The sequence below is a fragment of the Physcomitrium patens genome, chromosome 1, assembly GCF_059467195.1.
Source record: "Physcomitrium patens ecotype Gransden chromosome 1, ASM5946719v1, whole genome shotgun sequence".
NCBI lineage: Eukaryota > Viridiplantae > Streptophyta > Bryopsida > Funariales > Funariaceae > Physcomitrium > Physcomitrium patens.
Genome location: NC_143410.1, coordinates 25,678,995 through 25,692,212, shown reverse-complemented (window position 1 = coordinate 25,692,212; position 13,218 = coordinate 25,678,995). Strand labels below are relative to the sequence as shown.

Below are 13,218 nucleotides of genomic sequence, written 5' to 3'. Positions count from 1 at the left end.
TAAAAACATAATTGATGGTATTTTAGGCAAATATTATATAAAGTGATATTTTATTAGAAAAAAAGACTTAAACACATATCGAAAAAACAAAACAAGCACTCAAAAGAAGTTTCATGACATGATGATAGAAGCATGCACTAATGAAGATAGAAGAGTTGCCTACACTTAACAAAGATACAATAGAAAGAAGTTCTTCTTAATGAGTATAATTGATGATATTTTGGATTTCTTGAGAGAACAAACTCCTACAAAATAGCTATTAATTCTAATATTGTAACTAACAAAACTCTACATTTATAAAAATAAGCTCTTATCATGTATTTTTTTTGTGGCATATCAACTACTAATTTTTTTTAAAAGCAGCTATAATCTTTGGAGGTTGTCCAATAAATCTTTAATTATAGCTAAAATTATTGACAATAATTTCTTCTATCTATGGATAGACTTAAAAGAAACTATTTAATAACTCCTAATAAGTTTGTTTATTGATCATCCTACAAAATTTATATATTTCAATTTAAGAATTTGTTATTTGAACTTAACACTATATAGAACTTAGATACATCATTTAAATTTGGTATTTCTAAATTTCAACTTAGAACACTTTTAGACATTTTTTAAAAGAATTTAATTTAGTTGATGTGGAAGATGTATTTGATTTTAAAAATGTACTAAGAAATGATACAACTTTTCTTTTCTTTTTTTGTTAAAACCTTAATACTTTGTTACAATTAAATTAGGTATTGGTTGGATGTTCAAAATTTTGTCACAAATTTTTTTACTTAGAATTTCAAAACATATCAAATATTTTATATTCACATAGCAATCAAATGTTGATTTTTTTTGGCAATTTAATATCACATAGAAGAATTTTTGTCTCTATTTAGCTTAAAAATGATCCAAAAATAATATTTTAAGCATAGAAAAAGAATAGGACATAAGTAAAAGTATAGATACAAATAAAAAAAGGTGACAAAAATATAAATGTACAAAACACATTACCATAAAAATCTAAAATTAATAATAGATTTACTTTAATTATAAAACTAATAATAGATTTAATAGCTCAAAGGTATCATTGCTCTGATTTTAAATGACTAGTTTGTTGTTGATTATATGCTGCATCTTTTCTTTTTAGTATAAGTTAAGAAATTTTAAACAAGGCATTTGACAAGCCTTATTTTTTTTTACAAAAACATATAATGTTAAATATAAATTGTGACAAAGTCATGATTCAATGGACTTTGTAGTAATTTAAAACTTGTGTTGACATATAATATCTAAAATTCTTGTAATTAGTTTAAAATATGATTGGATGAGAAGTGCCTTCTAAATAATAATGCCATTCTTTGAATTCAAAATAGCAAGAAAATCTTTGTTGTGGATCTCATAATTAATTTTTAATATTAAAAAATATATTAAATAAAAGTAATAGAATGGAATTTACTGTCTATATGTTTTTGTAATAGAATTGCACATAATATAAAGTTTTATACATCTATTTCCATCAAAAATGGCTTTGAAATTTTTTGGCTATATAAAATAGAAGTTGAAAGAAAAGACCACTTACAAATCTTATAATGATACTTTTGCATCTTTCTTCTATTCTAATTTTTTTTTTGAAGTTAATCAAATAAGTAGAACTTTAAGATTTGTATACTATTATTACATATTTGCCAAGAAACTCTTTCAAATTGTACTTCTAAATGAAGACTATTATAAATTGAAAAACTTTAGGAACTATATATAATGTCAAATATTGTTAATCAAATATAGTTCCTAAAGTTTTTCAATTTATAATAGTCTTCATTTTTTTTTTTAAATATTTACAAACAGTCATTTGAAATAATATACTTCAAAAATTCTACTTGATTTGTATATAGGACAGATTTTCCATCTTTGCATATAATCTTGTATTTCTAAGTTTTTATAATAGAAGGCAAAAATATTATTTATATTTTTTTGTATTCTTAGAATAGATAAAAATATTATCTAAATGACATACAAGAAAATTATCTAAATATTTAAAAATATATATTATATATTAAATGCTAAAAAATAAGTAGAAAATTTTTGAGTGTGAAAGGCATGACATTATACTCTAAATTACCATACTTAATCCAAGATATAGTCTCATATGCATCTCCTTCTATAATACATATCAAATTATAAGCTCTTTGTACGTCTATTTTAGTATAGATCTTAACTTTATTTAATTGATTAAAATTTTTTAATGTTAAAGTTAATGGATATTGATTCTTAATAGCTAATTTGTCAAGTCTACAATAATCTACACACATTTGCAAGGATTCATTTTTTTCTTTAAAAAGAAGATAAATATACTTGTAATAAATTTTGAATGTTGAATGAAATTCTTTTCAATATTTTCATCAATATATTCCTTGAAAGCAACAAGTTTATCCTATAAGTTGTAAATTGGTCTAAATAGTGTTTGAGTTTCTTCTTGAAGATCAATTGCACAAGGTTAGTGTTTTGGCAATACATTAGTATTTTTTTATAATTATATCTTAGTATTTTTTTTAATTTCGTTGAGATTCTATTATAATCTTCATTTAAATAAAGACTTGGTGCTTTAAAAATGACAAATGTATTTCCATCTCCTTTAACTTGTATAAATGCTTTAGTTCTTACAAATAAAAGTTTAGATGATTTGTTATCATTGAAATTAGATCTTAAAATAATCTTCTATAATTTCTATTCAATATTAAGATTACATAATCCAGTTTAAAACATGGTATAGAATCTGATAGTAGTATGAAACTTGTAATTGATGGTCTAGAGTTTTGTAATTCAAAAGTCTTTATTGCAACTACACATCTTTGTTTTGTTTTGTTCCTTTTTTTTTTTTGTTTTTTTCATCTTTGAATGTACATTCTTTACTTCAAATCTTGTTGATTTGATGCAAAATTCTTGTACTTAATAACTTTTTTTTTTTCATAATATAATACAAATTTTTCCAATGGCATCTATTTTTTCTACTAATATCAATTGCTTAAATTTTATTATATCAATTTTTATAGATTTTAGTCTTAATGAATAAATTTTTAAAAATTTGGAAGTTATTATCATGACTAGATTTGTTCTTCTTTAACAAAAATCTATGTCTTAGGCATCTTTCAAAAAGTTGAAAAAGTTGAAAAACATCTTTCAAAAATTTGATTGTCACATATAATTGCTTAAGTAATAATATGTTTTAATAAATTTATTTTATTGATTTTTTATAATAAATCTTTGATATTATCTTTTAACTCATATCAAATTGAGTGATAAGGGCTTCATTATTTCAATCCATATTAAAAGCAAGATTTTGGAATTTTAGAACATAAATAGTAGTTGATTGTAATTATAGTTATAAAAATTAAAATTTTATTTTTACCACCTTTTTTTAATAGATCTCTCCAAATGTAGCCATAAATACTTCCAAGAATGAATTTAGATTATATATGAGCCATGAATCATTTTCCATCAAAGATGCAAATCAAAAAATAATAATATTAGATAAAAATGTACTTATAAATTTAATTTGAATAAATCTATTAGAATATTAAAAAAATATAATCTTAATAGAGCTTGTTTTTTTTAGAAATATTCAAAAAAAAAAAAAAATCCATCAAACTTCTTTGACATAGTAATCTTTACATCCTTCATATTTGTAGTAAAATTTTTAGATACATTGTGAGATTGGTCTATTTGCTTCTCTTAACTCCACAATTTATTAGCATAGACATTAGATCTTATTATTGACTTCTTCCGTAGGCATATAAATAATATTTCTATGGTTGACATTGATAGTATAAGAAACTTTTGTCCTAAGAATATTAACAAGATTGTGAATATTTACAATAGTTGCAAATCTATTTTTACTTCTATGAAATATAATATCTATAATTTTTTTTCTTCTTTCTATCTCTTTAAGAGATGACTTTAACAAATTTATAAGTCAAATTAGAGGATGGTAATCTGCAATCTCTAATATCAAATAAAAATTTCTATAAAAAAATATTTTATTCTATTAAAGAAAAGATTTAATATTAAAAAATAAAAATTATAAGTTTTAAAGTGGATATTCTACAAATTTCAAAATACAATAATAAAAAGTAGAATAATCTAATTACTTTTAAAAAAATCAAATATAACAAATTAGACATAATAGAGCATAAGTAAGACATAAATAAAAGTGAAGAGGCCTTACTTTTGCCTCTATATATACTATCTACTAAAAGACTATATAACAATGTCCTATAGACCATTTGACATATATATAAGTTGCACAACATGCATCTAATTTGTAGGGCAAGTTTTCAGCATGTTTGTGACATGGCCAACTTATAATATAGTTGGCTAAATGTGCAACATGTGGCCAACTTTTTGGTCAATTTTTCAACCTATCAATCACTTATAAACATGTATAAAGTCTTCAAAGCTTCGAAGAAGCTTTCCTACAAGATATTAATAATTTAATCTACTTGTACTTAGTTCTACCTTGTTCAACTTATTTAAGTAAACATACTACTAAAGATGGCTATCTATTACAAAAAATCTTTTTAGATTGTAATTACAATAAACCTATGTTATGTAAATATACCTCCTCTAAAAGAATCTCTTAAGCAAAAATAATTGACATAATGAAAATATTCATCACATAAAAGAACTTCAATAGGAAATTTGAGATTATTTTTTTCTTTTTGATATGTCTAACTTATGATGATGAAAAAAATCTTATTCTATGAATATTTTTTCATCAATAATTATATTTCTTTAATATCAGATTGTATATTTTTTTGTGACATTTTTAGATGGAATATACATGTATTTTATAAATACAAGTTAGGTAATAATATATATCATGGACAAATTATAATATTAGTAAATACTAACATCTTATTTTTAGAAGATCTATTCAATCTACATCTATCCAATGAGATATGTCCAATGTGGATGACAGGAAAAATGATTGAAAGTTGGAGTTCAAGAGTATCTCATAAATGGCATAATTGTGCATGATAAAGAAGAAAGCAAAGATAAACATATTTTAGGCTTAAATGCTCTTACATCCATCTAAACAAGAGTTTTAGGGTATAAGTTGCTAAGATTTGTAATTACTTTCCATATAATCTAAGCGTCCAATACACCCAGTTTTATGTTAAAAAAAAAAAACAAAAATGCACAGATTCACTTGACTGTGGTTATGAGCCCGATAATCAGATGCACGATATTCTCTCCGCATTGAATCTAGTAACAATCTTCACAAATGTGTGAAAAACATTTCGTCGTCATTGTATTTTTACTATTGGTAAAATGGGTTTGTTGAGCAGAGATTGTTTTCAATACGTACAGGAGAAATGCGATTTTCGTTGGTTACTTTTAGATATTTCCAATTAAGAAGGTAATCAGCACTTGAATACTACAGGGCATTGGTCAATGTTCTAATACAATAGTCGATAATTTATTATCAAGCTGTTTATACATTTACTCAGTGAGCCGATTCAGCTGTGCAGTAAACGCAGATTCTTACAATTCAAATTGTGTATTAAGTTTCTCTCAACGATAATTAACACATTGCAGTAATAAATTAATGAAAATATATTGTGAAAAGATATCAGTTATCAGATATCAGAATGTGAAGAACACTCGATCTTGTAAAATATGTTGATGATAGCAAGGGACTTGTCAACCATACAAGAGTGCATACTAGAACAAAAATTCGATAAACTCACTCAAATTGAAAAAAATTATGGTGTGGGTTTCATTGTGTAAAACAAAGCCAGCGGAACTTGTCTCATCTATTCTTCGGCATTACTTGCTACAAAGACCGAACTAAGTCTAGAGTCATATGTAAGTTAAGTTAGGTTGCTACAGAGGTTTGAAAAATGGGATCATATACCCAAAATAAAACACTGAACCTTAGTGGATTGGACTGCTACACCAAAATTCCTCGAAATAGGCATGCAGCACGAAGGATATCCAGCAGCCAATAGACACTGATAAAGGAGGTACCCATCTTACTAAGTGAAAAATTATCTAATCGTCGAAGTGTTAATTCAATCATCGAACCGCATCTTCTTTCCAGCAGGTGCAGATGATCGACCGCCACGGCCTCCTCGGCCGCCGAAGTCACCCCGACCTCTACCACCACCTCTTCCTCCTCTTCCTGGAGACGGGAAATGGACGATTAAGAAGGTGTAGACATAGTTATCAAAGAATTTTCAAGAGATAGAACCAGAGGTGGTATCACAGAATAAAACGAACTCCACTTACCTCTATCACCTCCGCGGCCGCCACCACGTCCACCAAAGCCACGACCACCACCACCACCACGACCGCCTCCTCTACCACCAAAGCCACCTCTGCCCCCTCCACGACCACCAGGAGTTCCTCCGCTGCTAGCCTCGTTCACCACCAAGCTCCTTCCATTATAATCGGATCCATCCATCTCCGTTGCCTTCGACAGTTGATCCTTCGACGAGAACTCGACGTAGGCGAATCTGGAAGACAATATCAAAAGCCTCATGCAAGTAAGCGCATTTCATTGCCTGTAATTTAGCTTTTAGTTTCATAGCCAAGAAACGAACCGAGTAGATTCAAGACCATCAAAACCAGAGGACGCCGCACAAGGTACTGTAACATACCCTTTGATTTCTCCGGATTCACGGTCGGTAGGAATTCGCACATTCAAAACCTCTCCACAGTCACTGAAGAACTCGGTCAATCCACTCCGAATCTGCGAAGTTCCTCAAAACTTTTAGAGTGGTAACATCAGCTGAATCGAGCAATACTTAACAGTAATACTGGGAACTTTGACAGCAGCAGCTTCGTTTACTCGGTGTACACGTACCGAGTCCTCATCTTGGTACTTGTCGAAACCTCTGACGTAAGCGGTCTTGTCGGATCCCGCCCTGCCTGGAGTAGCTCCATTTGCACTGAAATCGAGCATGCTTATTAGACTCCTTATCAGTAGAGGTTGTTACAGAATTTAGATTGCGTATGAACAGGAAACATCTCAAAGCGAAGAGACCACGCCGACAACTTACGCAGCTCCCCCTGGAGTCGATCCCTTCTCACGCGCAAGGTCGCAGAAGATATCCCTGCCTTCAAGGTTTTGTCCACTCTTTTGAAGAGCTTTCTGGGCAGCCTCCTCTGTTTCGAATTCAACATGTCCAAATCCACGTGACCGCCCATTATCATCTTGAGCAATTCTGACATCAGCCACAGTGCCGCAGTCGCTGAAGAATTCAAACCTGCAAAACAGAAAGGGTGTCGAGAATGAGATGAAACTCATGGAATTACAATATTACAAAATTTAGACAGTACCGGTAGTGGATGAAGAAATCATCACTTACACTTTGTCTTGATCAGCGGCCCAAGCCAAATTCTTCACAAATAATGTCTTGCTTCCTCCACCAGATTGCTTCGGAGGGGTCTTCACTGGTACTTCCTCTTCCCGGTTCTCTTCCTCACTGTCGGCGCTGTTGGAGGCTCCGCTATCGTTCATGGGCTGCAAGGTCCAGCAATTATCATCAGGCAAGCGTAGAATTAAAGCCAACACTAGTAAGGCAGTCTCTTTAAATCCGGTTTCAGGCACTCAGATCATGAATCTTTTTCATAATGTGCATCTATATCGCATAGTGTGAAAACATTACATCAGGCATTTCAGTCTGGGTGTGCTGTACAGAATTTCTTGAGGTGCACAAACTCACTACGGCACGATCATAACTACAAGTGTGGTGTTAGGGCAATCAAGTTCCTCAACAGTTAAGATAAATTGACGTAATGCCGACTGAGGAATGTAGGGCACTAGGATCCGGCTTACTTCATCATCCTCGCTGTCATTCTCGCCATTGGTTTCCGTAGGTTTTCCTTTCGCGGCCTTTCCATTGGTGATTTTTGGAAGCACTTCTTCGTCAGACGAAGCGGCCTGGAAAAAGAGCACAACTTAGACGCCATCATAACCCCATACTTTTAGAACAACGAGTATTTACAAAGAACACTAAGTGGCTGCTCTTTTAGACCTTACCTCTTCTTCCTCCGATTCCTCCTCAGATGATTTCTCAACCACTTTCGGCGGAGGTACAGACTTCTTCTGCCCTTTCGACTTCTTCAGTGGAGGAACGCCAGCTCCAGCTTCGACGGCCCTTTTAGTTGTGGCCTTGTCCTCCGCATCCTTCGCGGGTACAACGGCAGTTACCTGAAAAGACAGGTCATGTTCAAGGACATGTATATCTTGAAAGAAGTGCAACAGATTACAAGATAAATACACAGATACGGTTAGAGGTAGAAGACATACAGCAGCAGCTCCTTTCTTCTTAGACTTCCCCATTGCGCAGAAATATCAGAAACCTAAAGGAAGAATTCCTCAAACTGCAAAAACGGATAACAACGAGTCAAAATCCAGACTAACATTCTAGACACCAGAGGCTAATTCACTAAAAATAAAATCAGATTGCCTCAACAGAGTACTGGCTAACTCGACAACATTTCAAGACTTCAAGCAAGCGCCATGAAATCACTCGCATAGAAATTTAAAAAAAATACAGCAATCACTAGACAAGACCAAAAAAAACTAAACACTCAATAAAAATCCAAAGAGACTTCACACAATGTCGTACTCTCACCAGAAAAATTTAAAAACAAAAAAACAAAAAAACGAATCTACAAACAAGAAACCGGACATCGAGAAATGGCCAAAACTAGCAACGGCCGCAGCCAAGCAGACCAAGGCCTAAACGACTAGACACTCGAAATGATCAGCACGCACACTAACAACACGAACCGCAATTTGTGGCTCCACACAACAAAAACAAAGAACATCAAAATAAACAACAAGTACAGAAACGAACGCAGCATGGGGCAGAGAAACTCACGAAAAAGTGAGACGAGCGGCAGCACCAGCAGCAGCACCAGGAGCAATTGAGCCAGCCAGCCAACAGCGTCTGTGGGAGTGGACGCAACAAAGCTACATATGGAGAGCCCGAAGCAGGAACCCGATGGATGCGCGAGGGAGGTAGGGGGGGCGGGGGTGGGGGAGATGCGCAGTGAAAGTCCGGAGGGGAGTCACTCTAACCCGCCATGAGAGAGCCCCGCCCTTCCTCTCTTCTCTGAGGGCTTTTGAGAAAGGGGGCGGCCGCCGCGCTTCATTTACCACGTGGCGCAATACTCAAACTAGGGTTGCCCGTGTGAACCACGAACGGAAATATCTGGTTCCGGTTGCTGATGTGTCAGGCTACTTGGGAACGGGATCTTTTTAGATATATCCGATTTGGCATTTTATCCGTGACGTGGAAAGCTGGCGTGGCGGCTTCCCGCCAAATGCTGGGCTGCTGGCTGCTGTTGCTGCTGCCATTTTGGTGGGGGTATTGAAGTGGTTAATCATGAAAAGAAACAATTCGATGGCCTGTAGAATCTTGTGGATGAATATTCTAAATTTCGTCTTGTAGTATTTGATGTTTGTTTTTACTGAAAATTCATGTCTGTTTGGCACACAACATATCTTCACTCAAGGTGGGTTTCACATTATTCTCCTTTCTTCTAATTTTTATTTTTTGTAAGGAAACTCAAATTTCATTACAACATTCTCAAGACTTAACAATCAATGTCCTGAGTGAAACTTAAAGTTCTACTTTGTTTTTTGTTATAGACCAAATGTTTGTTGAATAAAACAAAAGAAGAGGATTTATTAGAAGCTTTGAAAACTTTGTTACCAAGCAAATACTTTTTAAAAAATATATATTTTCAATAGTTACAATATAATTCTTTTTAAATACAATGTATGCATATTTTTTGTAATTTGTGTAATAATCTTCATGCCTCTTTAAACTAGGGCTTTCCTTGAAATACCTAATTTAGCTTATTTTAGGATTGCAACCAGGTTTTATTTTAGGTAAATTAAAATGGATGAAATTCATCTACCAAATTATCCAAAAACATCCATCTTGATTAAATTTGATAGACTCTATCAAAATATTTAAACATTCTTGAGCGAGAAGTCTGTGAGACATTGCTAATACTCATTCTCCTCTCATCCAATCACAAAGAAGTTGGATTTGATAGTACTTGTGTTAGGAAAAATAGAAGCTAGCTTCCTACAAAAAAATTAAAGTTGTAGAAATTGGCCATTATAATATGCCCATCTAATGTGAAATTTTGTCCACAAATTGGAATATTTGTCAACAATGTCCTTGAGGTCATCTCCTTATGGTAGGTGCGCACCATGGCTTGGTGGTCATTCTCAATATCTTTCATGGATTGAACATTCTATTGAATAAATTCCAACTACAACTTGTGCCAACAGATAGAAATTTTTAATAAAGATATCCATAGTGCATGCAAATCATAGAGCATCACTTTTGAAATGTCCTTCTTACTAATATCATTGTTGCAATTGCATTGGATAACAATAGATGCAATACCATCAATGAACCTAACAAATAAGGCTACCATGTTACAAACCACGGCCTCAACCTCGATTGCAAGCAATAAAGCCATAAGATTCATCACAAAGGTACCTTAATCTTGAATAAAAGCCTCCACACTTGTGACAACCATACACCAAGATTTGCAAACGATTAGATTTGAGGCACCATAAACCATGGCCAAAGTCTCTACATTGTGTCGACCTTATACTTTGTACAAATCTGCTAAAGTTTGAATCAAACCTTTGAGTTGGATTTTTTGTTGATTCAAAAGGATACTTAGTTCTTGCAAGTATGTTATGATAGTGGAGATTACTACCACAATATCATCGACTGTGAGTAGTACCACCGACCAAGAAGGAGGATGAATACATGTGGATAATTTTTGCTAATGATTTTTATAGATCACTATGCATCTTTATTATAAAAACCTATTCAATTTTTTTATAGATGACTATCACAAATCCATAAATTTTGAGCATGTACAATCCATTCTCTTGATGAAATTATACTACTACCAAAGATAAGAAACAAGGCCCCATCAAGATGTTGAAAAATTGGTCATTATATAGTTTGATGTACTTGGCTTAGATTACAAGGTCAAGTTGATACAAAGCACACCACATCTACACAAATCCATTACTAACTACCTCGACCATCCTTGTTACTATCGAGGTAGAGAGAATTTGCCTTAAGAAAGCATTGGACTTTTAGTTATTACTAATTGCTCAATCAAGCCTCAAGATTTAAAAAAAAAAAAAAAAAAAAAAAAAAAACCAATTTTATATATAAAATTGTCCCTACAAAAACAATTAAATCAATACATAAGCTCTAAGTGCCAAAGATCACCAAAAATGGAATAAAAATAATATAAATCCTTATATATCCTTAAGGTGAATTTTTTTCTAACTTCAATAGTTCATATCTCATGATTGGATTGTCCAAATAAACCAAAATTTTATATGAAGTATTGATATACTTCTAACAACTATCACAATATTTTTCAATTGCAAATTTATTATGACTCTTGAGATATTGTAAAAATCCTAATAATAGCTTCAAATCCTTGCTTACATATACCTATGCACAAATTTCTTTATATCTCACAACCTAAATATTCAAATACCATAAAATTTTAATATATAGCTTTTAAACCTAATAACTCACAGTTTTAGAAATTTTGAGCCAAAAATTCATCTTAAAACTTAAGATATGGCTCCAACCATTACTATCAATAAAATGACTCACTTATTGCCTTTGAATTACATATATTGTCTTCAATGCTCTATAACTTCTTCATACTAACTACAAATACATAAATTCATTTACAAAAGATGTAGATTTTCAAATCATCCTTGCGATCGCACCTCTTGATCTCCAAAATCTATCATAAAACTCCTTGTATCCTCAAAATAGCAACAATGTATCTTAAAAAGACATCTTGACTTCAAACGGCTATAATTTCATTACTTTAATTCCAAATCTTCTAAAATTTGTACACAAATTATACTTCAAATCCTAAATCTTACAATCTTTACTTTTCATTCTCAAATGCTCCTTCTAAAATGCCAAAATCCTTGTTATGGTCATAGATAGCCTATTGAATGCCTATTAGACATAGCCTTTGATCAATAGGGATGAAGATCTTTACCTTTGCCTTCATCCATCCATACCTTGCTTTTATCCCTCTAAATAAGTTTTTAAAAGGTTTGGATCTTTATCTTTGAGCCCCAATCTTTTCCTTAAATTATATACTAAATATCTAAATCATATATAATTTAAATACTATAATTAATATAAATAAACTTCAAAATAAATTTTCTTACATCAACTCTCTTTAAATTAATCTACCAACCACTTTAATGTACATCAATATTTATGAATATATTATATATTTAAGTTAATTTTTCTCTACTATAAATAATTTTAATATAATATTGTGACACTAAAAATCCATCCAATCATCATTTACTTATCATCCCTGTTAATTACAATTAGTTGTATCCTCTATTTTGGAACCTGACATCCAAAAAATTTGCACCTACAACAAATATTACTTTGATTATCTTACAATTGAAAAGAAAAATAGTAAGAAGGTAGAGGTTGTAGACCTTCAATTGATATTTGAATGAAACTTTGAAGTCAAGATAAAAAAATACCTTATTTTGAGCCAATATCAAGAATAAGTAAAAACGTCTATTGCATGTGGAGGAGTTGAGTGATTTTTTGTAAGCTCACAACATAGATTACCTTCACAAATAAAGCTATATTATTGTTACTATACTTACTAAAATAGCTTATGTGTAATATAGTCTTTGTCACATCCACAAGACATATTGTCACGGTGTTGCATTGTAATACAATTATATAGTGAAAATATAATGAAAAATGAATTTTTAATTAATATTTAATTATCTTGCTTTCAATCTAAGAATATCATAAGAAAACCTCTACATTATTAGAATTCAATGATAACAATGACGACCTTTTAATCTAAACATTTGGAAGTAAAAGACATATAAATTAATGTGATACATTTTAAACCTCTTACTAAATAAAAAAAGACTTGTCATTGTCAAAAAATAATTATATTTATATTAAGGAAAAGCTAAGCACATTGTGAATGTATGTAGATTATCAAAGACTCAACAAGATTACCATTAAGAATAGGTTTCTTTTATCCTTAATATCTGGACTTCTTGATCAATTAAATCAACGTAAGATTAATACAAAAATAGATTTACGAGGAACATACAACTTAGTCCATATTAAAGAAGGAGATGAATGG

General features: G+C 31.4%; 1 protein-coding gene across 1 annotated transcript; it reads right to left on the bottom strand.

Moving 5' to 3' along the window:
- Positions 1 to 5,724: 5,724 nt before the first annotated feature.
- On the bottom strand, positions 5,725 to 9,043 carry LOC112291501 (uncharacterized). Its single transcript, XM_024539011.3, has 10 exons — positions 8,883 to 9,043; positions 8,306 to 8,379; positions 8,036 to 8,206; positions 7,832 to 7,936; positions 7,362 to 7,516; positions 7,053 to 7,259; positions 6,857 to 6,941; positions 6,651 to 6,742; positions 6,280 to 6,506; positions 5,725 to 6,172 (listed from the first exon to the last, which is right to left on the bottom strand). Exons 2-10 carry the CDS (start codon positions 8,336 to 8,338, stop codon positions 6,063 to 6,065), a joined length of 1,185 nt encoding a protein of 394 aa, XP_024394779.1. The 5' UTR covers positions 8,339 to 8,379; positions 8,883 to 9,043; the 3' UTR covers positions 5,725 to 6,062.
- Between the last annotated feature and the right edge of the window lie 4,175 nt (positions 9,044 to 13,218).